The sequence below is a fragment of the Rattus norvegicus genome, chromosome 7, assembly GCF_021556685.1.
Source record: "Rattus norvegicus strain SHRSP/BbbUtx chromosome 7, alternate assembly SHRSP_T2T, whole genome shotgun sequence".
NCBI lineage: Eukaryota > Metazoa > Chordata > Mammalia > Rodentia > Muridae > Rattus > Rattus norvegicus.
The window spans coordinates 54847163-54872946 of NC_141540.1; the positions used below are offsets into that span (position 1 = coordinate 54847163).

Below are 25784 nucleotides of genomic sequence, written 5' to 3' on the forward strand. Positions count from 1 at the left end.
TCAGCAAACCATATCATTTAAATATCATCCAGTGGATGCCAAAATGTCCCTGCCATGAGCATCATTCTACTTGTCGATGAGAACTCTGCCAAATCACCCATATGTTTAGCAGAGTTTGAGAAATATAAGGGGCTTCTGTGCAAGCACACGACACAGTCACTTCATAAAGACAAGAGTCCAGTGTTTCAAATTAGTTACATGTTGTGCTCTCTGCTGGAGTATCAGCTGACCCCCATCCATCACAGGGAGCTCAGTGGTTTGGATAATATAACCATAGGCAGTGACAAAGGTGGGCAACTGTGTTATGCTGGCATATTAAATTTAGAGCAATGACCCGAGGAACATGCATCCATCTTGATAGCTACTTTAACATATTTTAAGATATCTTACATAAGAAGGCACAATGGAAAAAGGAGGATGAAGAGCTTTGTTTAAAGTCTGTCTCATCCACATGAGCAATCTACAAAGTGAAGGGAACAGAAACTCTAGGTCACAGCGCTAGGAAACTCTTCTGAGTTCAGATTGTAAGCAACTCACGGCTAAATGCTAAATGCTTATCTTCCAGTGTGTTTCCAGGTTTAGCGGTGTTGTGTTGCGCTCCGTTATTAAATGATGGCTTTCATATTTGAATTCACTCTAGTCACTTTGGATTGCAGTGCCTAGCTTGATCGTCTCCTTCGCTGGCATGCGTTGGATCTGCATGCCATATGCTTTCTTCATGGGTAATTAAAAATGATTCATTCAATTAAAGGGAAATTTCTTCAATTAGTATTGACTTTTAGATAATATGTACACTTGAGAACACATATGCGTTTTAACGTGTATTTTAGCTTCCTGGGATCTTTGAGTGGATTTGCTTAGAGCGTTCACGTGCAACTGTTCAAAATAAGACATTTATTAGGCCAAGTAGAAATTTTATTACCATTAGATGAAAGTATGACCTGTAAAATGTAGGTAGAATATAAATTCTAACCTGGCACAGTGGCTAACAGCACATAGATCTTCTAAGAGTAGAAGTTGGAAATGTGCAATAGCTGTATAAGATGGTTCATTTATGATTTATGTATTTCTATAGCTCTTTAATAAAGGTGTCAACTTAAACATTTGTTCCATTATGTGACACACATGTCAAGTCCCCGCTACAGCCCTGTGCCTATCTGTAGGAGAACTTTGGAAATATCCCAAACCATTCTACAGCCAAGCACCAATTTAAAAAGAAACTGACATACTTCTCAATATATAAAGAAACAATAAAGTGGCTTCAAACTCTAGCAACCTCGAAATGAGAATTACACACGCTGATTCATTTTTTTTTTCCTCAAGGATCCTTGTGAATAATAAAATTGGTTTTCCTTTCAGACTTACGCGAAATAACATTATTTTTATCTCCCTCTGTTCCCATCCCCATTACCTTCCTCCATGCTGTCTCTGAACGAGCCCGAGTGGCTGATGGCACGTGGCCTTTCCTCCAGAGACGTGGCACTTCCGCAAAGCTGGGCATCATCATAGAGGTCGAAGGAGGAGTCCTGGGCGGGGATGCTGTTGGAACGCATCATGCTGGGTCCAGGCAGGTTAAACTGAGACAGGTTGGTGGGACTCACTGGAAAGCGAGGAGAAGGGGCTCAGCGACTTGGGCAAGGAAGATAATTGGCTAAAACAAAGGGGAAGCAAATCCAAATTCTTGTAAAAACATGAACTCTGGGAACTCTCAGTTTTAGGGAGCTCAGGATTCCACCGGAGAAACGTCAGTAACAGAAAGGATGGATCTTTCCCCCCGGCACTTCGTGGCAATAATCTCGCCAATTTCTAAAGCAATAGAAATCATCGCCAACAAGTCACCTTGGTTGTTTTGTGCTAGGAATATAATAGCATGATATTTACTGGTAAGTTATAAAAAAGAAAACAACATCGTCTCTCAAAGCTAGAGGTTTTGTTTCTAGAAAGTAAGCATCGCTTTAATGGGAAAAGTATAGTGAAAAAGAAAGCAGAACATAAAAAGAAAAAAATCCAATCTCCACAAAACGAGCTCTTTAGGTGTTTTCAGGCAGAGTTGTAGTCATTTTGAACTGTATCGGTGTGACTTTATTAGAGCAATAAAGAAGAATAAAAGGTGTTTTTTTCTTAAATAAAATATATATGATGTCTAGTGACTTAGAAAGAGAATCATAAAAAAGCCATTTTCTGCTGGGTGTCAGATGAAAATATCAGAATGAGGTTGTCAAGACAAGCATATTTCAAAGATGCATCTTAAGTGCACAACTTTGAATAAGATTCTATCAGCTGCCCTGGGCCTTGCGGCTTTCACAGTATTCCATGGCTTAGACCAACGACAGTCATCAACTGTGTCAAAGATGTGACTGAGTAAGTCAACAATTACATCAATAGACACTAGACTTTTAAATTTGACAGGAATGAGGCAGAAACACCAAGAAACAGCCATCATAATTTGTCCCATTAGAATTTCTCTTAGTTAAGAGTGAATTCATCATTTCCCTATAAGGCACACACTATTGCTCTTATAAACTAAAGAAGGGACTGCTGAGTACTGCATTGGAGAATCACATCGGTCAGGCTGAATTGATTGAGGTTTAAAAAACATGATTTATTTTCTGACACATGACCCATCTGCTTAATATAATGACTTGTTCTTGTGATAACTTAAAATGAAAGTTGTGAAATAAACAAACGTGTGTATCTACTGTTTACAAGGAGTTAGGCTTAATGTATCACAGTCATAACTGAAAGACGAGACAGACATAACCATCCTATGATAGTTGTACATTGTAGTTAAGTGAAGTCTAGACGAGGAATCACACACACACATACACATACACATGCATATATATATATATATATATATATATGTATATATATATATGAACTATATAACGAAAAGGGAAAAAACTACGAATACATAATTTATGTAACTAACAGAAAGAAAGAAGAAAATACAAGGAAGAAAAGAAATAAATAATAAGTGACAGAGACAGAGAGATGGAAAGGCAACCTAGACAAATAGACTGAAAGACAAAGGGAATAAAGGAGGGAGTGACGGAGGAAGAAGGTGGCTGAGAAATTCTTTTCAGGCATATTCCACCAGACTAAAGCAGTGGCCATTACTTCTAAATCACTGTGGCTGCTGTTAAGAGCCAGTAGGTTTATAATAGGACATTTAGTACTGAATGTGTATGTTCAAGGCACAGAGATGGGGTGTGTAATCTCTCTAGTATGCACATTATGATTTCATCTTATAAAATAGAACCTGTGTATGTGCATATCACTTTAGGCTTCATGTCAGCATTTAAAGGACACGTGTTCCCATTTGTTTACCTCAGCGAGCACAGACATATCCATGCAAATGCTCCTTGTATACTTTCAAATCTAACATTTTACCCACTCAGGGTAAAATAGTAGTGAACGTTAATGTAAACTTTATGGAAAATGTTGAATTTATAAAGAATATTGATTATTTTCCATTGGAAACATACCAACACTCCTAAAGAATGTTCAATGATAGTATGGATGAAAGGTTGGCTGTTTTATGGTTGAACTGGATGAGAAACATAGTAACTCATTTTAGGAGTGTCCAATGCAGGAGAGAACTAAATTAGAGAAAAGTCTCACAGATAAAGCTAGTTTTTTAATAGAATACAAAAAAAGGAGTAATGTAGTTATACTGGGGCTTAAAAAAATCTAACTCAGTCAAAGATCCAAATTGTACTCTCTAGAGCACGACAGAAATAATGAGAGAAAATGTGACCTTTAAGGTCTAGTCACAGGCAGGAGTCCCAGAGGATCTCTGAATAGGAGAGAAACAGAGGGGCCAATCTCTTAATAAAAGGATGAGCGACCTGGCCTTGAGTGGAACACACAGAGCAAAACTGTCGAATGCATTGACAGTTATGTTTGGTGAGTAGGGGAGCGGGCACCAACAGGAAGCTGACTGTAGCTGACAACATATTTATTTACTTTATTTTTTTTCACACTGTTTATTTTTTATTTGGAAAATAAGGTTCCATTTACATAGTTGAGGTTTATCAACCACATGAACTTAAAGTGTGATTTATTTCCTAAACCAATGAACTTGTTTATTTTTAGATGAGCTACAAAACATTGGTTCTTTGGTGAAAATAACGAAGGCCTTATTTACTTTATTTTTATGTGTACACTACTTACTAAGTTTTCCCCAGTTGCTGGGGCAAGCTTCTAAATGACCCTAAGGCATTCCATACACTCCTTTCTCTACCCAACTATAAACCAGTGGCATTATGATACTGTCTTAAATTAGAAAATCTTATGTCAGCTAATTTTAAAGAGGTGTATGGTCTCTGAGCATGTAACTAAGAACATGGTTGAAAATTCATTGCCATTGTGGGGCGAAGGAGTATCTTTTAAATGGTAACACAGCCCTGATGTTCATAAGACGTTGATAGGTCATATGGGACCATGGTAAAGATCATTGTCTATGATTCAAAAGTTCTAGCAGTTACAGTGATAAAAGAATGGAATAGGGTTGATTCAGCCTTGGATCCTCTGAGGTTGAAAGTTGAAAAGTTCAATTCGCTGGATTGTGAGCTGTCTATGGTGGCACTATTGAAACCATATTTTCTTACCTGATGAATGATACAGAAATGAGACTATGACATATGTGACTTGACAGAAGAATCAATTTTAAAATAATAATAATAATAATAATGATAAAGTATCAGAAGCAGGGATAAATATTCTATTGTTGTTGTTGTTGTTGTTGTTGTTGTGTGTACATGTGCATGTGTATGTGTGCACTGGGACCTCAGCTGTCAGAGGAGACAGGAGGCACTGCATTCCCCTGGAGTTACAGGAGACTGTGATCTGTGAGGTGGGTACTAAGAAACAATTTTTGTCTTTTGGAAGACCAGCACTGGCTCTTAACTATGGAGCCACCTCTCTGGTCCAAGAAATTGATTTTTTTTTACATCATCACTGGGTTTTTTAAATGATAAGTGACATATTTAGATACGTTTTGGTATTTTTTCCATCTTCTGTTTCTGTGGCATGTACGTAAATGACCTCACTTCCTACAAACGATGCTAATGGCTAAGACAGCCATTTAGCTTTCGAGATAGCCCTCTAAAAATGTTCACAGAGTGCTGCCTTCAATGACATATTATGCCTGTTAAGGAGCATTCTGATTCCAATAACGTTTCAAGAAATGATCTTGCAGTCACATAATGATATATTATTTTCAGCCTAATTATTTCTATATTCTACTTGTCTGTGTAAAGATCATTAATTTTGTTCAATAGCAACAAAAACTAACGTGTTTTACTGAATATAAATTAGGACGCTGAGATAGAATGGAAAGAATCCTGGTTTTGAGATCCGGTGTTCTGTGATTTGTCCCTGCTTCTGACACTTACATTGGTCCTCTGTATAGCTCAGCTTTAGTCACAAAACAATAATAATTATATTAGTTACAACTATTGAAATTAAACATGCATTATGAAAATAAGTGATACACTATTTAGAAATTATTCTGCATCCAGTAGGCACCATGCTGAGACTTTTTTTTCTCGATTACAGCAATATCCCCGTGATAGTAAGTTGTGAAAGGGGCAGAACAGAATTGACAACTTAGAATATTTTACCCAAGTTGGAAAAGTGGTATTTTCCGGTGGCTGAAGATGACATGGCAGAAGGAGACACCAAGGGGGACTGGCTGCCAGTATCCTGCAGCCCGCCAGTGGAATGTGAACGTAGCCACTCTTTGCCTTCTTCCTGGTTGGCCTGCCGAGATGATGGGGTGTATCTGCAAAACAGCACAGCTGAGACACTTCAGCACGTCGACAAGGACAAGGCAATACCGGGACAAGAAAACAATCGGAGGAGCTTACTGCTCAGACCGAGCCGCAATCACAAACAGATTGGATCTAATTACGATTGCTCAGTTCCTCCAGATGATCGGGCACCGTCTGCTTGATCCCATGGGGAAAATGAATAGCGGCATTTGAGAAGAAAATGATGCTTCTGTGAGATATGGACTTGAAAGTCACAAGCAACGAGCAGGCAGCCAAGTTAAAGGAGAAGGACCCCCCAAGCACTGTGTTTGGAAGGACTTGAGGTGAGAACATCGAGTTAACATGGCGGACCGGGGTAGGGCAGAAGCCAAGGAAGACACAGTGACGTCACAGAACACCATAGGAAAAGGCACACACAGTGATAGCTGGAGTTTTCTTTCAGTTCTTTGGTTAAACTTGTCATGCTTATAACACTGTCCCTGTTAGCTGTTTTCTCTACATCTTTTTCTCAGGGAACAGTATGTGTAAGATAGGTTCATGGCCATGAACTCAATTTTAAATTTATTTTACTCTGACTTGAGTTAACTATTTAGGACATGCTGAATGACATTAGATTAATTAAAATTTAAACTGATTTGGTAATTTATGAAAGCAGATATGGAAAGCAGATATTGGGGCTGAGTTTTTACAAAATACAATCTGTAAAATAACACCTTAACCGCCATACCTGCCCTGTGGTGATATTATTATTTTTTACTTCATTTGTAGCATACTTTAACCTTTCATCCTTATTTTTCACAGGTGTCGACTACATAGTTTCATTTTTTTAATGTAAAATTCTGTGTTTCAAAACATGTATGGATGTCTATAAGTGTGTGAGTGTGCATGTGTGTGTGTGTGTGTGTGTGTGTACACATTGTGTGCTTGTGTGAATGTGGAGATCAGAGGAAGAAATTGGGCATCATACTCAATTACCTCTGCTGTACTCCTTTGAAAGAGTGTCACTATGATTTCTCCAAATCCAGAGCTTTTTGAGCAAAAGGCAAACCTGTGATTTTCCTGTCCCCATCATTGCCTATGTTGGAGTTTCAGGCCATGTGGCTACCCTAAGCTCTTTAATGTGGGTGCTGGGATTTGAACCACAGTCTTCATGTTTGCTTAACAATCAATTTTTACCAACTGAGTCACCTTCCCAGTTTCAGTTTTGACATTTTATCAGCATCTACCTCCAAGGTGAAAAACCTGGAGAAGTTAATTTATCTTAATAAAGAGAAATGAATCCATGTGTCCTACCACTGGGTGCTCCCATCATGAGCAAAGCCTCAGACAAGCTCTTAGTACTTCATGAATTGTGATATTCCTACTGGGATCCACTGAAGTCATCACCTCCATCCTCAGTGGCCTCTCTTTCTAAGGAGCAGTCACCTACTCTAGAAGCTGGAGAAAGCATCAAGATAAAAAGTGATTTCATCTCCTGTGTCAGGCGCTACATAATAAACAAGTGGGAAGAAAAAGAGACAGCACAGAAAGTGTACATAACGACAGAAAAGGCAGCAGTTGTGCTGAGAGAAATATATACCTTAGTCCCTTTTTGGGTAGTGTATTTCTGTCAAGCTGCATGCTGTTAAAACAAAGAAAATCCCTAAGGACATAATGCAAACACAATTTCCAAATCATATATGTAACAAAATGCATCCTCCAAACTATACAAAATAACTGTCTGCTAACGCATGCATGAATCCTGAAGAACTGACTAGAAAAGCCATCTAGGTGACAGGATCTTCGACACTGCGATAAATATGGAATTTCCTTCTACCCTAGTGACATTCAAAACAATTAGAAAACACATTCTATCTTAAGTCATGTTAACAGAACTTCCCTGTGGATACCGTGGTAACCCCCCTTCCTGTGCAGGTAACTAAACTTTTGCTGTGATTTTATATGCAGGACAATCAATGAGATGCTATGACTCCTGCTCTTAGAGGGACAAGTTCCACTAACAAGAAAGGATGGGAAAAAATCACATAATTCTTTTATCTTTCTTTTCTAGTTATTTCTAATAACAATACGGGTAGGTTGGTTCCCATGGACATACAAGAAGTAATTTAATATATAACAGGTATTCTTCTTTAAACAATGTTTATAGTATAATTCGTTGACATATTTTGATGAAGTGAAGCTATTTCATCTCTTGTAAGTCTTTGATTGGGCATTAAAGGGTTATATACTTTATCGTCAGAGTTTTAACTAATTCCCAGCCAGTCAGACATGGGGCTAGGAAGATGTGCTAGGCAAGTGTAAAATGACTCCCTGAAAAATGGAGGAGACAGGGGAAGTTCATTCTACTCTCTAGCATGCAGATTAGCAAAGCACAAAATGAAAGTGGATGGACAGAACGGTTGCTGAGTGGTTTGGAACATCACATGATCAGAATTAAACACACAGCGTGTGCACCATGGGGATGACGTAACATGAATGCAGACACACCGACTCAAAATTGAATCACTGAAAATCAAAGCTAAAATGTTTTCTTCTACAGGCACTCCATCCAATACACAAGGTTGGTTCTGGTCATACATTGTGACTATAAAATTTCCTAATGAGTGGGAATAAACATGCTGAAGAAGTCACAGTAAACAAATAAGACATTTCTAAATAGGAATTTAATCAGGCTATGGATTTATGTGCTCTAAAGCCATTTTAAAGATTATTTCTTTAAAATATTGCAGAAAGTGAGAATGTTACTATTATTTTGCCAGCGTTGTATGAAACAATGACTTGTTTATATGGTTGTATAAAAATAAGCACTTGTCTATTTGTTACAGTGAAATTTAGTGAAATAACAGAGAGAAATAATTGCTTTAAATTTGAGTAACATAGAATCATTTCCTAGACTAGATCTAGACCAGTGGTTCTCAACCTGGGTGTTGCAACACTTTTGGCAAAACTCCACCCTCCAAAATATTTAAATCGTGATTCATAACAGCAGCCAAAATATAGTTACCAAGTAGCAGCAGAAAGAATTTACAGTTACAGGTCATCACATGATGAGGAACGGTATTAGATGGTCGCAGCCTTACAAAGGTTGAGAACCACTGCTTTAGACATCCATGACAGTATTCTGTTGACCTTTCTGCAAAGGGTCAAGAACTGCCAACTCTAATATCAGCAATGGCTAGGGAGGGAGGGACAACAAGGACAGTGGGGATGTCAATCCATGCACTGTTTGTCTATCACCAGGAGTTATAATACGTGACACAGTTGTCACATTTCACATTTAAGGACAAACCAGAAAATTTTAGGGTCGTCTATGATTTTAAATATTCTTCAGCCACAGTAAAGTAGAATAAAATAAAACAACATGGGACAGTTATAGTCATATAACCACCAATGGCTAACCCTTATATGCAGGGAAATGTGAAAAAATACTATCTCATTTGTATTCATTCATTTTCTTACTTTGTAAATTTTAGTGAAGAATAATTTATATAAAAGTTGGAATTAGTTTAAAAACCCAGTGAACTATTAGTTCTCAGATATGAAGATCAAGGTATAACAAGAGAACTCAACAGCTTACATCTACCATGTATGTCTCAAATTAATTTAAAAAAATCACACTTTAACACACTATTATAGTTTCAATTTAGTTACAAACTGAGCAATTACATCAGGATATGCACATAAGATTTTCTTAAATAGACTACACACGTCCTCATATGAACTCTTAAGGATTAAAATATAGACAGACTTTGAAGTTTCCTTTGGGGGGAGGGTGGTAAAAGAGTATACACCATGTTTTAAATAATAATAAAAAATGTTCAATGTAACCATTTGCTGAAAGGAACTGGTTACTGTCAGTCTTATATGTTATTCTTATTAAGATATTCACATTCAATTTATATGATTTAATATTCACTAGTACACTTAAAGCATATTCCAAACTCTTTATTTTACTATTTTAATATTGAGTTAAAATTAATCTATTTCTACAACTATAAAAATGATTTGCTTTAAAATGGTAAATAACTATATAGTTAATGCTGTGTTTCTATAATAAACATTTTTATAGAATTGGAACTAAAATATGGAAGAATTTATTAAAACTGAATTCCAACAGCTATATATAGAACTTGTTGATCTTAATGTGTAGTTTTGATTTGACAATGTTTTTGATTAAAACTATGCACTTGACCATATTTCTTCTTCTTTTTTTTTTTTTTTTTTTTTTTTTGGAGCTGGGGATCGAACTCAGGGTCTTGCGCTTGCTAGGCAAGCGCTCTACCGCTGAGCTAAATCCCCAACCCCATCATATTTCTTAACATTTAGTCTTTGAATGCAAAAGAAACAGGCTGAAATCTATATGTAATCAACTTTGTATTTTTATGCTTAAAAATTTTAAATTATTTGTATTTTGGAGGTTGGTTATGGATAATGAACTATGACCTGTTTGTTTGATTTAGATATCAACTCATTTTTAATGCATCATATAATGTGTTTATAAGACCAAGATGCATTATTCAAATAAGACTGTTAGTGCTTCTTAAATAATTGTATCTATTAGTCATAAGTTTTATACATGATATGTGATCATGTGTATTTTTCTTGTGACTACTGAAACTAGAGTCTGAGACGCAATTGAAAGTCTAGTTCTTTTGATAGATGAACCAGCATCTGTTCATTTCACATTGGGTGTTCTCACCAAACCAAAAGGGAAATAGATGGGTTTTAGTATGTAAAGCCAAGTTGTCCCAGATCAGATTTTTTTTATGATGACAAAACATACATTCTGTAGTTATATCATAGTAAATATGAGCATCAATGGTTCATTTAGGTCTCAAATACTTTTATGCAGAGCAAGTGCCATTTGCTGACTCTCAGTGTGCACAGAGGTGATGAACTATTAAGAGGCTGCATTTCACTCCTAATTCTGAATTTCAGAAATGCAAGGGAATCCAGAAGAAAATCCTTGGAAATTATAGGTGAGTGGACAACTTGGGCATTATAGACTATGTCTTAATAAGGGACTTAACTTATATTTTAAATTCAAATATTGCTCAGAGCATAACCGTAGAATCCATTTGAACTTGGTTGTTAACAAAGTTTTAATCATCCCAAGGAGCTGTGTTGTCTTGAATCTCAAGCCAACCATTAAAAATGTCTTGAGAAGATACCACTGACTGCGTGAAGACGTACTTTATATATTTACATTCTTGATATTTATACATTGTGTAACACATTATGCAAATTGTCTCGTGACTAACAATGTTAGCATTAAGAAAATTATCCAATCACCCTATCTTAAATGACTATTCCACTGAAAATTTGATAATGAGAGAAGAATAAGACTGCTCTCATCATTATTAACTATCAACTCCAGTTCAAATTAATGTCAATGCATAGTTTTATTCACAGTGGGGATCAAGGGAATTTAGTAGGGTGGGGTGGTGGACGCAGTGCAGGAACAAGGGGTTAAGGACTCATCAATGCCTCCAGGAAAGCTCACCTTTCTGAGAGAGTAGATCTCACACTACCCGTTCTCATGAGCAGGCTCTGCACCTCGTGAGTGCCTGTGGTCAGTCCAGACAGGGAGCCATGATGGCTGAGGGGCAGATCAATGGACTCAGAGCTCGTATGGAGACTAGTCATGGACTGGTAACTTGGAGTGTCCTTGCTGCCGGCAGAGGAACTGCTCAGATTGGCAGCCCACACAAGCCCACCGGATGTGAAAGAGTGAACCGACGCTGGGCTGGAAGCCAAGGAGTGACTTAAGCTTATAACATCTGTAGTTAGGTCTGAGGGTTTATTGAAGAGAGGGCTGCTGCTGCCGCTCAGCCCACCAGCACTGCCCATGCTTCCCGTACCGGACGACGGTGACTCCAGACTGCCTTGTCGGGCTAAAGAGGTACTAGGGCTGGGCACTACCGAGGAGGATTTCACCCCCTCAGTATTAGGTGCGGAGGCAGATTTGCCACCTGCCTTGGCACCGAACAACCTAAAAGAAAAACAAATAACAACTTCAGTTGTTCCAAGAGACTCATACCTACGTTTCTTAGGGTTTCAGTCCACAGAGCCCAGTGTGCTTTGGAGTAGCGAGCTACCAAGCACGTCCAGCCTCTATGTTCCTGAAGGTTCTATGACTGGCCTTTTATTAATGAACTACTAAAAAAAAAATCTTATGTTATCTTAAGTAAGCACTGGCCTGCAAGCAAGGTGGGCAGAAGTGTGCAAAAGTCAAACATGATTGTGCTTGACTTTTTACACTTCTAGTGATCAAAGGACTCTCAGCTATTTTGGCCATTTTGTTGTTACGTATCGACAGAACCATTATAATGAAACAACTTCTACGCATTCGGTGTATGACGCTTGAAAGGATTTTCCTCTTATTAAAATAGATTGTTCAAAAAAATCTAAAGGGGACATTTCAGGAAAGGTTCAAATAAGTAAGGTAATAACTAGAGGCCTGTGTGGCTGGGCTGGAAATATTGGATATTGCTGACAACTTATAGATTTGTTTGTATCTTCCCGTGGAATGACCACAGGGATTTGCCAGTTGCCAGAGCTATTCAAATATATATTTATAGCAGTGGTTTAAAACACCATTAGTACTAAGTTAGATACTGGAGTTCAGTTCAGAAAACATTTTAGTTTTGTAAATGAAGCAGATGACATAATCAAATTTATGCATATATGGAAATAAAATGATATGAAGAAATGGCAAAATGAAATCCATATTTCCTGCAGTGGAAAATTTTTTTATGGCGAATATGAGAAATTGTTTCATAGGTAATGGGCCACTGGAGGGCGCTCCTGGTTTATCTCATAAGCAAGGAAACTGTTTACACTTGCTACGCAGCTATAAGTTATTCTTTCCAAGAATGGTCACTTCAAATCATAGTTCACAATTAATACTTCCAACGACAAATTTGACCACTTCTTATTGTTTCTAAGGTTACTTAAATGTAAATTCTTCAAGACTCTTCCTAAGAGATCAAAGTTCTAGGGTAAAGCAGGAGAATAGAAACAAACCTGAAATATTTTAACAAGTAATAGGCAATAAATTATACTCTTATCATTTTGAAGATGAGAAAACAGAGCCAGGGCTAACAATTTGTCTTAACTCATGTGCTAATTTTTAACCCCTGCTACACTTAGGGTATTTAGAATCAGGTATATTTCCTAAGCAGGACATTGATGAAGACTTATAAAAGTCACCTCATTCCTGAGTTCTTGTCCTATGTCAAACATCTCAATGTTTTCAAATTCTACAATCAGATCATACTCTGATAGCTTTTTGTGTTGCTGTTGTTGCTATTACTATGCTGTGATTCGGTACTGTATAAATTGGTCCACTCTAAACTGTTAAGAGAATATATCATCTATATTCATAATTGCCAACTCCTTAAGAGTCAGAAAGACAATAAATATTGGAAGTAAATGTGGTATTCATAAAGATCTATGTCATTTGATTTTTTTTAATTATGGAAAGGAGGGGTGAAAAGCGCCGAATTATTTTACAAGCTATCACTTTATTTCTATGAATAAATAAACGGTCATGGGATCTCATGCCTGTTACACATGCGGTTTTATTTCTAGTGTCACGCTGTCTGTATAACTGAAATGCTAACTATTCTCAAAATGAGCATCACCATTTACACTATCAGCTGGTGTGACCAGCTCCGTAGAATTCACTATATTTTAGACAAGTCTAGGATACAGAATCTTAGAATATTTAGAATATATTGAAAATAACTTTATGTAGAATAAATGCATGTTACATACTACCTTTTATGTCCTCCCAGCATCTCTTTACATACCCTTACCTTCTGAATGTAGGCGAGGCAATATCTGGATATTTGGACCCTGGCTGTCTGAGCCCTTGAGTACCGCAGGCACTGGCAGAGGTGGGGCTGGATTTGGGGGAACCTGACAAGGAAACACTGTCTGAATCCGACACTGCTACTTTCTCCTTTTCTTTGTCAGTTTGGTTGACAGTGACTGGACTCGAGCGCCCTGAGCCGATCTTAGTGGGTTCTCTCAGTTTAGAGGTGGTGGCCCCAGCTGACTTGCTGCTGACATTGGAATCAATGCTGCTGGTGCTGGATCTGTGACCACCTCTCCCAGGAATACCGCTGGTGCCCGACTTAGAAGGGCGGGGCAAACTGCGGTACTGAAGGGTGGCCTTAGAGCTCACATGCATGACATCCTCTTGATTCTGGGACCCATCCAGGCTGGTTTTCCTTCCTGCATTGGACTTCCCACCAATGGCAGCAGATTTGGGGATTTTTCCCAGTGTCGCTGAGCCGCTTGTTATGGTGGCGCCGCTGCTGGTAATCATGGTAGAGGCCCCTACACCACTTGGCTTCTTATATCCAAAAGAACTGCTGGCTGTGGATCTTCCAATGCCTGAGGGTGGCTTTTTCCCTTCATCCCCGCTGCTTTTCCCTGCATCTGAAGGAGACCTTTGCAAGGATGATCCTTTAAGAGGCGTTTTCCCTTTCTCGGAAGCTTTGGCATCATCTGTCTTCCCTAATTAAAGAGAAACACGCAGATACGCTCATTTGAATATTTTGACGTCAGAACACCTCCAAAACCAAATGTAAAATGTGAATGCTCTTTAGCTCTTTCTATCACTTTGGTTCTGAAGTATTTCTTGTTTCAGGTCTAAAGAGGAATGTACTCTAATATAATGGGGAGACTGATTGCAAATCTAGGAAAAAAAAAAAAAACCATGGCTGTCAGAGGCGCTGTGATGAACTTGGGACAATAGAGTGAAAACATGTGGCTTCCTTATTTGTTTATGTCCTGTATCTTATGACAATGTTGCTTCAGAAGGATGACACTTTCTCCTCTCTAGTTAAGTACTCAACAAAAAGTTAACCTCAGTTACCTTTATCATGATTTTTATCCAAAGTACCCCAGGATAACACACTTGAGAGGACACTATTTATAAAATACAGGGAGAGTCCTAAAAGACAGGTGGCGCAGTTGAGCAGAATTCTTACACTCTTTCCTTTCAGAAAGCCGAATTCACAAGCAGAATCTGCACTGTTGAGCTGTGTAACTCTCCACTTAGTGTGACAGCTTTCAACTCTCGGGTTTGTGGTAAAAGGTACTGGGGATTCACACACCAATATTAAAACATATTCATTAACAAGTCAGGAAAATGAGTTACTATTCTTCCAGAACCAATACTTTACCCGTACATGATCTAAAGTGGAACAGACTGAACTAGAGCACACAGCAACCCCGTGCTCCGAGTATAATCCCTGCGGGACTCTCAGATTGTCTTACTCCTGTGGGCCTATATGACAAAGTGTGCAGATTATAAAATACAATCATTAAGAAGAACCTGGTTGGGTTGGGGATTTGGCTCAGTGGTAGAGCGCTTGCCTAGCAAGCACAAGGCCCTGGGTTTGGTCCCCAGCTCAAAAAAAAAAAAAAAAAAAAAAAAAAAAAAAAAAAAAAAAAAAAAAAAAGAAAGAAAAGAAAAAAAAGAAGAACCTGGTTATTAAAGGGGGATCGAATACAGGTGAATACAGATGTCAAACTGGACCACAGGTTAAAACTCTCCGGCAGAGAAGGTCCCAAGTGACAAGCCTACCAGGGGTCTTGAGTGCACTCGTGCTGGTTTTCTGCCTCGCTGGTGTTCCTCCCTGGGCAGACATGCCTCTCCTCCAGGAGCCTGTCTGAGCCACGGACAGGCTGGCTTTCTGCCCCGTCTTCTCTGAGTCTTCAGCAAGTCCAGAAGCAACACCCTTCCACTTGGCGCCTCCATCGACGTGGCTGTCCAAATCCTCCTCGGTTTTCTTCAGCTCCTCCGGACTATCCCAGGTCTCATCTGTGGTCGAACGCTTCTCTGTGTCTGTTTTCAGCTGCAAAGAAAAACTTCCCGTGAAAGAAAAGCTACAAAGTGTGAACCAGGAGCTGAAAACGTCCTTTTAGATCACCGGGAGGAAAAGCCATGAAGTAGTGACTTATACTTCAGAAGAATGCCGGAGGATAATTCTATTTTTAACTACGGGCTCACTTAGGCTTTGTCAGTTTGAGCCATAGAATTCCCCTTTGCAGATATTAGAGAACGTCAGGATTAATAATGTTCAGAAAAGCCTAATTAAACTCCACAAAGGAAGGGGTTCTTCTATGACAAATGTTGACAAGAAAAGCCAAGCTAGGATAGGATAGATTCAATGCTCTTTCTTGACTTACAAGTCACCAGGGAGCCTAGCGATTTGTTTTTCTTTAGATCACCATAAAATGAACTGAGAAGAATTCAATGTTAGACTGTTTTTAAATTTCATTTTTAAAAAAGTCAGTATTCGAGGGAAGGGACATGTCAAGGTGGGTCTTTCTGGGTTAGACATCAGCAAATCCACCTAAGCTGCTTCTGATTTTCAGAAGAGGCTGGGGTGGGCACTCCATAATTCTGAAGGGTGTAACTCCAGGAAGTCTAAAATTAAAAACACTTCAGATGTCCATGTTGGTGAGCCTTTGTTGTATCTGCTTATTTGACTTAGCAAATACTTCAGATTAAAGAGTTGAGCCACAGCCTGATAAAATACTAAAGAAAGAACGAATCGGAGGAAGAACTAGACAGAATCAGTGGAAAGAGAGAGGACAGCTCTCACCTGAGTGTTCTTCCTGGAGGGGACCGTGATGTTGGAGTAGGAGCTGATGGAAGACGTGGTGTTGAGGTCATCTGTGCTAATGTTATCAAGTGTATCACTGAGACCACTGCTCACGGAACTGCTGTCATCCCAGCTGCAGGTAAGACACGAAGTAGCAATGAGTCAGCCACTGGGCAAGCAATGTGAACCCCCACATTTCCGCAGTGTTGTCATACATTATAAAGGCAGAAAACATCTGTTGTGAAAAGGTTTTCACAGTCTGTTTTGGAAACATTTATGAGAACTGAACATCTGAGAGGTTCTACCAGCACCTGACTAATACAGATGCAGGTACTCACAGCCATCCACTGGCCTGAGCCCGGGGACCCCAATGGAAGGGCTGGGGAAAGGACTCGAGGAGCAGAAGAGGATTGCAACCCCATAGAAAGAATAACACTATCAATTAACCAGACCTCACCAGAGCTCCCAGGAACTGAATGAACCACCAACCAAAGGTTATATATGGAGGGGCTCATGGCTCCAGATACCAATTGATGGCCTTGTCTGACATCAATGGCAGAGGAGGTCCTTGGTCCTGTGGAGGCCTGATACCTTAGTGTAAGGAGATGCTAGAGAGGTGAGGCAGGAGTAGGTAAGTGGGGTGGAAGAGAACCCTCATAGAGCCAAAGGGGAGGGGGTGAAGGGGTTGGGACGGGAGTCTATGGAGAGGTAACCAGGAAGAGGAATATCGTTTGAAATGTAAATGGATAAAAATGATTAATTAAACAAAAGAACGGAACGTCTATTAAATAACAGCCATACTGGTATTCAGGGAGAACCAGAAGACACTGGTTCCAAGTGTACATTTGCAGCATGAATAAAAACACCAAGAGAACAGTACAGGCCACATGAGTCTCTCAGCCCCTCTCCACAAAGACAACCTGGAATCATAAAGTAGTTCATAAGCAATCCCATGGTCAAAAAATGTTTGCTTTAGCCAGGCATCTGAAAATCATTCCTCACTGTTCCCATCTTAAAATCACACCCATTCATCCATGTTTAAATTATCAAAATTCACCCATTCATCTTTTTTTTTATTAACTTGAGTATTTCTTATATACATTTCGAGTGTTATTCCCTTTCCCAGTTTCCGGGCAAACATCCCCCTCCCCCCCTGCCCTTCTTTATGGGTGTCCCCCTCCCCACCCTCCCCCTTGCCGCCTCCCCCCAACAATCTAGTTCACTGGGGGTTAAGTCTTAGCAGGACCCAGGGCTTCCCCTTCCACTGGTGCTCTTACTAGGATATTCATTGCTACCTATGAGGTCAGAGTCCAGGGTCAGTCCATGTATAGTCTTTAGGTAGTGGCTTAGTCCCTGGAAGCTCTGGTTGCTTGGCATTGTTGTACATATGGGGTCTCGAGCCCCTTCAAGCTCTTCCAGTTCTTTCTCTGATTCCTTCAACGGGGGTCCTATTCTCAATTCAGTGGTTTGCTGCTGGCATACGCCTCTGTGTTTGCTGTATTCTGGCTGTGTCTCTCGGGAGAGATCTACATCCGGCTCCTGTCGGCCTGCACTTCTTTGCTTCATCCATCTTGTCTAATTGGATGACTGTATATGCATGGGCCACATGTGGGGCAGGCTCTGAATGGGTGTTCCTTCTGTGTCTGTTTTAATCTTTGCCTCTCTATTCCCTGCCAAGGGTATTCTTGTTCCCCTTTTAAAGAAGGAGTGAAGCATTCACATTTTGATCATCCATCTTGAGTTTCGTTTGTTCTAGACATCTAGGGTAATTCAAGCATTTGGGCTAATAGCCACTTATCAATGAGTGCATACCATGTGTGTTTTTCTGTGATTGGGTTACCTCACTCAGGATGATATTTTCCAGTTCCGTCCATTTGCCTATGAATTTCATAAAGTCATTGTTTTTGATAGCTGAGTAATATTCCATTGTGTAGATGTACCACATTTTCTGTATCCATTCCTCTGTTGAAGGGCATCTGGGTTTTTTCCAGCTTCTGGCTATTATAAATAAGGCTGCGATGAACATAGTGGAGCACGTGTCTTTCTTATATGTTGGGGCATCTTTTGGGTATATGCCCAAGAGAGGTATAGCTGGATCCTCAGGCAGTTCAATGTCCAATTTTCTGAGGAACCTCCAGACTGATTTCCAGAATGGTTGTACCAGTCTGCAATCCCACCAACAATGGAGGAGTGTTCCTCTTTCTCCTCATCCTCGCCAGCATCTGCTGTCACCTGAGTTTTTGATCTTAGCCACTCTCACTGGTGTGAGGTGAAATCTCAGGGTTGTTTTGATTTGCATTTCCCTTATGACTAAAGATGTTGAACATTTCTTTAGGTGTTTCTCAGCCATTCGGCATTCCTCAGCTGTGAATTCTTTGTTTAGCTCTGAACCCCATTTTTTACTAGGGTTATTTGTCTCCCTGGGGTCTAACTTCTTGAGTTCTTTGTATATTTTGGATATAAGGCTTCTATCTGTTGTAGGATTGGTAAAGGTCTTTTCCCAATCTGTTGGTTGCCATTTTGTCCTAACCACAGTGTCCTTTGCCTTACAGAAGCTTTGCAGTTTTATGAGATCCCATTTGTCGATTCTTGATCTTAGAGCATAAGCCATTGGTGTTTTGTTCAGGAAATTTTTTCCAGTGCCCATGTGTTCCAGATGCTTCCCTAGTTTTTCTTCTATTAGTTTGAGTGTATCTGGTTTGATGTGGAGGTCCTTGATCCACTTGAACTTAAGCTTTGTACTGTCACCCATTCATCTATTCAACTTATCCATCTTAACACAATTCTAAACAACACAAGATAGCCTCCTATCTGGCCTTCCTGGTTTTGGCCTTTGCCACACAACTTCAGCTGCTGCTTCTGAGTAAGTGATCAAAAAGTCACATTTGGGGCCTAGAGAGCTGTCTCGGACCCAGGTTCAGTTCCCAGTACCCACAAGATAGCTTAAAGCCATCTGTAAATCGGGGGGATCTGACACCCTCTTCTGGCTTCTGTGGGTTCCAGTTATACATGCGGTATGCAGGCATGCATGTAGGAAGTCAAAATTATTTATGAACATAAAAAATAAATATTTAAAAAAAAACACATCTGTCCACTACAGTGCCCTGCTGTAACCAGCAAAAGTTTCTTCTGTCTTATGGTCTACCTTCCTAAACAAAGCACGTCTCATGGGATGCCTAAAGAAATCTACTAGAGGGATAAAGTGTAGATCTGGTCTCCTTAACATACATGTGTTGCTATGGAAACAAGAATAAAATAGTCTATATTAATAACCAAGTGCTTGCCCAGTGTGGACCCCGTTGTTATTTACTCAATGTGTTTGATGTGATGGCTCATAAAAACTTCAGGATATCTAGGTAACTTGAAAGGGAGTAGGGATTTCAGTGTGTACCAGGGATACCATTGTCTGCACAGTTGCAGACTAAACCCCAGCCTACTGATACATTGCTATTCACCCGTGCTTTGAAAAATAAATTTATACACCATAGGTATACATCCTATACATAAACCAAATATAAGTCTCATGAAATGAACACTTAGCTTTAAACACATTCCCCAAATGATTCAAACACTGACAATACTATTCAAGCATTTATTATGAAAGCAGGAATGAAACATAAAGGGGACAAAATGAACAAAGCATAGAAGCCCCATCCTATGCTGCAAATAATAATGACCTACTTAAGTACATGTGACATAAAAGGAATCATTAAGGAGAGAACAGAAATTACCAACATAATACAATACTACCAGAGATCTTTATACATCAGACTATTATCAATGACAATTGTATCCTAATGTGGACAAAGTATATTTTATACCATGAGAGAAATACCTGACTTTCATGAGTGCCAAATGCCCACTATCTATTGCTTTGTAACTGTCCACGTTATTAGTTACAGCATCAGCAAACACCTCTCATGTCTAAGCTCCCTTGAAGAAAACTGTCCTGCCAAGGTAGGTCTTGTCTACTGTCTATACCAAAAGGGAGAAAAAAAAGCCCATCTTTAGTAAGCAAGTCAGCAGAATGGAGCACTCTCTTAAGCTCTCAGCTTTTCTCTATAAACATTGGTTGATTTTCAAGTCCTAAGTATTACCTCCCAGAGGTAGCATAATTTGGATGCATGCTTTCCTAAGAGCCAGAAGAGGGCCTATACTACCCATCATCTCCCAATTCAGAGAGCCTTCTAAAATGTTTTAGGTCCATGAATTAGCAGAACTAGATCATGTAATTTACAGTTAAGACCTGGAGGACTCTAGGGGCTTTTGCCAGCCTTACAACCCACCCACCTCGGGGCAAGGCAAGCCCAGGTTCCATTCTCCACCCACAGTTCTCGGGAGGAGCAGGAATATTCTTGAAAAACCACAGAATGTACTGACTGATGGTCATCTGACCCTCTGGTCCCAGATAGAATTTGAATGAATGTTATAATCTGCCCATATATCTAGCCAATAGATTCAAAGGTCAATGTGCTTAACTAGTAAATTTAAGCTATCACCTTGCTGATATAATTTATACTCCTAAAGTGTATAAAAACTGCTTGTTATAGCCATCTGAGGGGCTGATTGAGGGGTGACCACGACGTGCCAAAAAACAAACCTCGTGTGTTTGCATCGAACTCCGTGCTTGTGTCTCACTTGGGGAGGACTCCCAGTAGTTAAGACTCACTTCCAGTCTTACAGACCTTAGTCAATACAGTTACCAGTTTTAAAATATATTTTATAGCTTACTTATCTCTTTTAGTATTTTTACTTTACATGTTTAATATGTGACTATATGCTATTAAAATTGTATATACTCTTTGAATACCAGTATACCAACTTAAAAGCTCAACCTGAAGTTCCTTAACAAGCACATATTATATCAAGAAAATAAGTAGATAAGGTAAACACTTAAAGTGCTAAATTGTATTTAACAAGGGGTTGGCATGCAGGAGACATTCATATTTATGTATTTGGTTCGTGTGTGTGTTTGAGTGTGTGTGTGTGTGCGTACATGTGCATGCATGTGTGCATGCATATGCCATGGTGCATATTTGGAATTCAAGTTACAATATCTGTTATCAGGGCTTTATGTGGGCTCATTAGGAAAAACTATTTCTCTGGCCTAAATAAAAATCTAACATTCCAAGCTACACAAAACATAAAAGATTGATCCAATTGTGTGTCTATCGCCTGGCCAAGATGTTGCTCCAAAGGTGAGAACACTATTAGCAATGTAATAAGCTATGCTAAATAGATAAAACAATTCCCCATTTAATGATACACTGCACTCTCCCTTCCCAGAATTCCCTCTCCCTAGTGCAGTTCCTACAGTCCACCTGGAGGTTCTGCTGGGCCCATTTGCCTTATAAATACTAACTCAAAAGGCTCATTTATTGTTTTTTGTCTTGTTCATCCAGGTGCTCCTAAAGCTTAGTCTGCTCTTAGGAGCAATTTAGGCTTCTGTACTCTTTCATAAAGTTCCACTTCCTGTCATGCTTCCCCTGCTGCCACAAGGCTGACCTCCATGCGTCCTACATTTGATGGCATGGCATATTTTCATTGTCTCTTCCATTCTCCACCAAGCAGCTTCCAAGATTTGGAGCTTGGCGGCCCTGGCAAGTTTCTTTTAAACTCTATTAAAAATCTTTTCCTTGGGCTTTTGTTTGAGACTGCTCATAATTTTCTTATTAATGAGACTGAGAACCCCAAGAGGGTATCTGAATTTTGTGGTATCAAACGATGACCATGGAGGGACCACCCAAAATTTCCAGTAACAGTCAGGAAACAAGTAGTGGGAGGGGGTTCCACTCTCTGAGTTCCTTAGATGGGGTGGCAGATTGCATGTCTTAAGGGTTTCTAGCAAGGACCTTTGCCTGCTAAGTCACCTCCTTCTCAGCCCTGAAATGCAAATCCTGGCTTCAAATACCATGTTAAAAACACTTCAGCTGCTGTGACCACAGGGATCAGATACTCCTTTAAATGTCCCAATACAACACAATTGCCTTAGGTCAGACTTACAGAAATGGTATTCCAACAATACCATGAAGTTTCAATCTCTCCTTGAAAACTGAAAGGAAGTCATCGAACAAATAGAAGAGATATGAAAGCTAAATTTCAAATCAAGCTTGTTATCACAGGACTAAAGTGGACATAGGAGTCCTGCTGGGATTTGAGTACTCTTACAGGTAGTTGACAGGTTATTGAATGCATTCAATTTATTAGCATTGTATCTCCCTTGAACACTGACCCCTCTTCTGTGTTCTCTCCTGTCCTTTCCTGAAATGTGCTCAGGACCAGCATTGTATTCTCTGTCATTGTCACCTGACTCTTCTAAGTCTGATGTTATTTCTCTATTCTTGAGAACTTTGAATTGCTCACTATCCTGCCCTCCACTATGTTAACTCATTTTAAGGTATCGTTCTTGGCAATGGATAACCTTTCCATAACTATGGAATCAAGGCTAGGGTTTTGAAACCTCAGTCATTAGCTGACCTACAGTTCTTTCCCGACTACGAGATCTGGGGTTTTAGCTTTATTTGGAATCTTTGCTATTGTGACTCAAGAGTGTCCCGTCAAAACCCGCTCTATGTAGTTCATGTTATTTTTTTCTCCAAAATTTCTTCCCTTAGATCATTGGCATTTGTGGTGGTTTGATGCTTGGCTCAGTGGGTGGTACTATTAGGAGATGTAGCCTTGTTGGAGAAAGATTATCACTTTGAGGGTGGGCTTTGGGACCCTTCTCCTAGCTGCCTCAAAGTCAGGATCATTCTGCCTGCCTTTGGATCAAAATGCAGAACTCCAGCACCAAGTCTGCCTGCATGCTGCCATGCTTTCTACTGTGATGATTGTGGACTAATCCTCTGAGTCTGTAAGCCAGCCCCTATTAAATATTGTTCCTTATAAGAGTTGCCTTGGTCATGGTGTCTCTTCATTGTAATGGAAACCATAAGACAGCAGTGTGTGCCAATCCTTGATCAAATATGAAGCTTCATTATCAGTAAAGTTGTCTTTAATAACATAAAAGCCATCCTTGTAGCAAGCACCATGGCTGGCCAATCTTTGGCTAGACATTCTCCCTTTCTATTCAATGCTTATTTCAAAAATATTGCTAAGTATGAATTCTTACTAAGATATATAAAGTATGTTCCTCAAACAACACACTGTTTACTGGTAATAGCAACTGTGATAAAAGGATCCCATAGAAACTAGTTAGAGTAGTGACAAAAGTTAGTAGTATAAAACAGATGGTGGGATATTCAGTCAACCTCTGAAGGGTTGGTATCTTCAGGATGTGACCATGGCAGTAGTGAGCAGGTGAGATACAATGCAAACCAGGCAACGGCTGCATCTTCATCGTGATAAAACATTATTTTTAATGTGTGCTCTCGGTCTTCCTTCTTGTACTATGAATAACGAAGTGCGCTTTATTTATCTTTATAGATCAAATAGATAACATAGTGTCTGTTATTGACTCTATCATATTGCTAAATGAAGCCTTGCTTTTGAAAACCCTGCTTCCACTGGGTGACTTTAAACTGGATTAAGTTCAATAATAAATGAAAGGCTCATTGTTATTTTATGTGTATAAGTGTTTTGATGTCACTGTGTGTGAGTGTGTGTGTGTGTGTGTGTGTGTGTGTGTGTGTGTGTGTGCGTTGCAACAAATGCCAGAAATGTGTATCTGATTTTTACGACTGAAATTGCGGAAGACTGAGAACTGTTTTCTGGGTTTTGGGGACTGAACCTGGACCCTCTAAAAGAGCACCAAGTGCCCTTAACCTCTGAGACACCTCTTCTGCTCCAAAAGTTTTGAGCAAAATTTTGTTCAGCACAGTTCTTTTTAGAGCAAACTTAAAATAATCCTTTTTAAAGATAATGGAGTTATTTTTCTAATCTTAAAATTCTATGACTTTTGACTTCCTACATTGATTTTGTAGATAACAGAATTCTCCATAGCAACGATGCAATTAATTCTGTTGATTGTCACACATTTAATTAAGTTTAAAAGAACTTAATAGAAAATAGTTTTTAATGAAAGAATTATCGGCATAATTAGCTCTGAGTAGTAGGTCTCAAATCTCATCAAATATTTTTCCACCCTTTCATTTTTAATTGCATTAAGATCTACTAAGTGTCCTTAACTGCATTCTACAAAAAAGGCACTTCTATTTCTAACAAATTCCACATCTATAGTTCTGCTCAATTCTACCTTCACAATCTATGACAATTTCATAAACTATGGGATTTCTACTCACATAGTTTTTATTTACACATTGTATGACTTGTCTTGAAGTACTATAAATAAAATTATTGATAACATTCATGTACAAGTTTTGGCATGAACATAGTCTTTGGATCACTAAATCAGAAAGCAGTCCTGTGTGAGAATGGAAGAAAAACTATGAACTCTTTCCCATTGACGGTATATAATTTTGCATTCTCTATTTGTCTCTTTATGTCTGTGTTTGTCTCTATTCATGTCTCTTTCCTCGTGTGTGTGTGTGTGTGTGTGTGTGTGTGTGTGTGTGTGTGTGTGTGTGTATGATGTGTGTAAACTGGTGTAGAGGTTCTCACCTTTTGGGGTTCATATATAAGCCAGAAATTAAAGTTAGCATACCATATTAATTGTTTCTACCTCTTATTTTTAATTTTATTTCCATTTGAGACAGGATATCACTATGTAGCTCTGGCTGGACCTCCAATCACTATGTAGACCAGGCTGCTTGACCTCACAGAGATCTCCCTAATGGACTGAGAGGCTATCACCACCATGCCCATCCATATTATTAGATAGGATTTCTTACTGAACCTGGGGCTCACATACATCAAGCCTGTCTGGCCAGCAAGACCCTGAGAACTATTTTCTTCCTCCAGTGCTGGGGTTTCAGAAGCCAAACACCAAGCCCAAATATCATGTGAGAGTGGGAGATCTGAATTCTCACTGCAGGTAATCAAAAACTGAGCCGGCCCCTAGTCCCAATTTTGTAATCTTAGCTTAAGGAACAACTATTGCAGGGATTCCATGGCCTTACTGTTGCACAATTGAGGTTAGCAATTTTGATAACATGAAGTGATTAACTGTGAATAGTTCATAATATTCTTCCTATTAAAACAATCCTGATCCAGACTGCAGATTTCTTCCATCCATTTTTATGAATTTTGTTTCTTATACCTTTAAATTAGGTAGAATGCCAAATTTTATACTTGTATACAACATAATGTATAGATCAAGTTATTTGTTTAGTGTATAGGTTTATAACCTTCACAGTTTTTTTGAATTTGATTTCCTTGGCATATTTATGATAACAAACAAGTGACTGTATACATGTTGGTTTATTTCAAGGTTTCCTATTGCATCAATTTCTATGGGCATTGAGGACGATATCACCACCCTATT

General features: G+C 39.2%; 1 protein-coding gene across 8 annotated transcripts in view; it reads right to left on the bottom strand.

Annotated features, from left to right (window-relative positions):
- Positions 1 to 25784, bottom strand: part of Nav3 (neuron navigator 3) — a 330800-nt gene that overhangs the window by 75750 nt on the left and 229266 nt on the right. For 4 of the 8 annotated variants that reach the window (NM_001439506.1, XM_087557238.1, XM_087557235.1 and 1 more), the window contains 7 exon segments: positions 1412 to 1600; positions 5628 to 5788; positions 7357 to 7398; positions 11281 to 11769; positions 13598 to 14303; positions 15379 to 15649; positions 16403 to 16535. In NM_001439506.1, coding sequence (NP_001426435.1) covers positions 1412 to 1600; positions 5628 to 5788; positions 7357 to 7398; positions 11281 to 11769; positions 13598 to 14303; positions 15379 to 15649; positions 16403 to 16535 — 1991 coding nt within the window. 8 annotated transcript variants of the gene reach the window in all.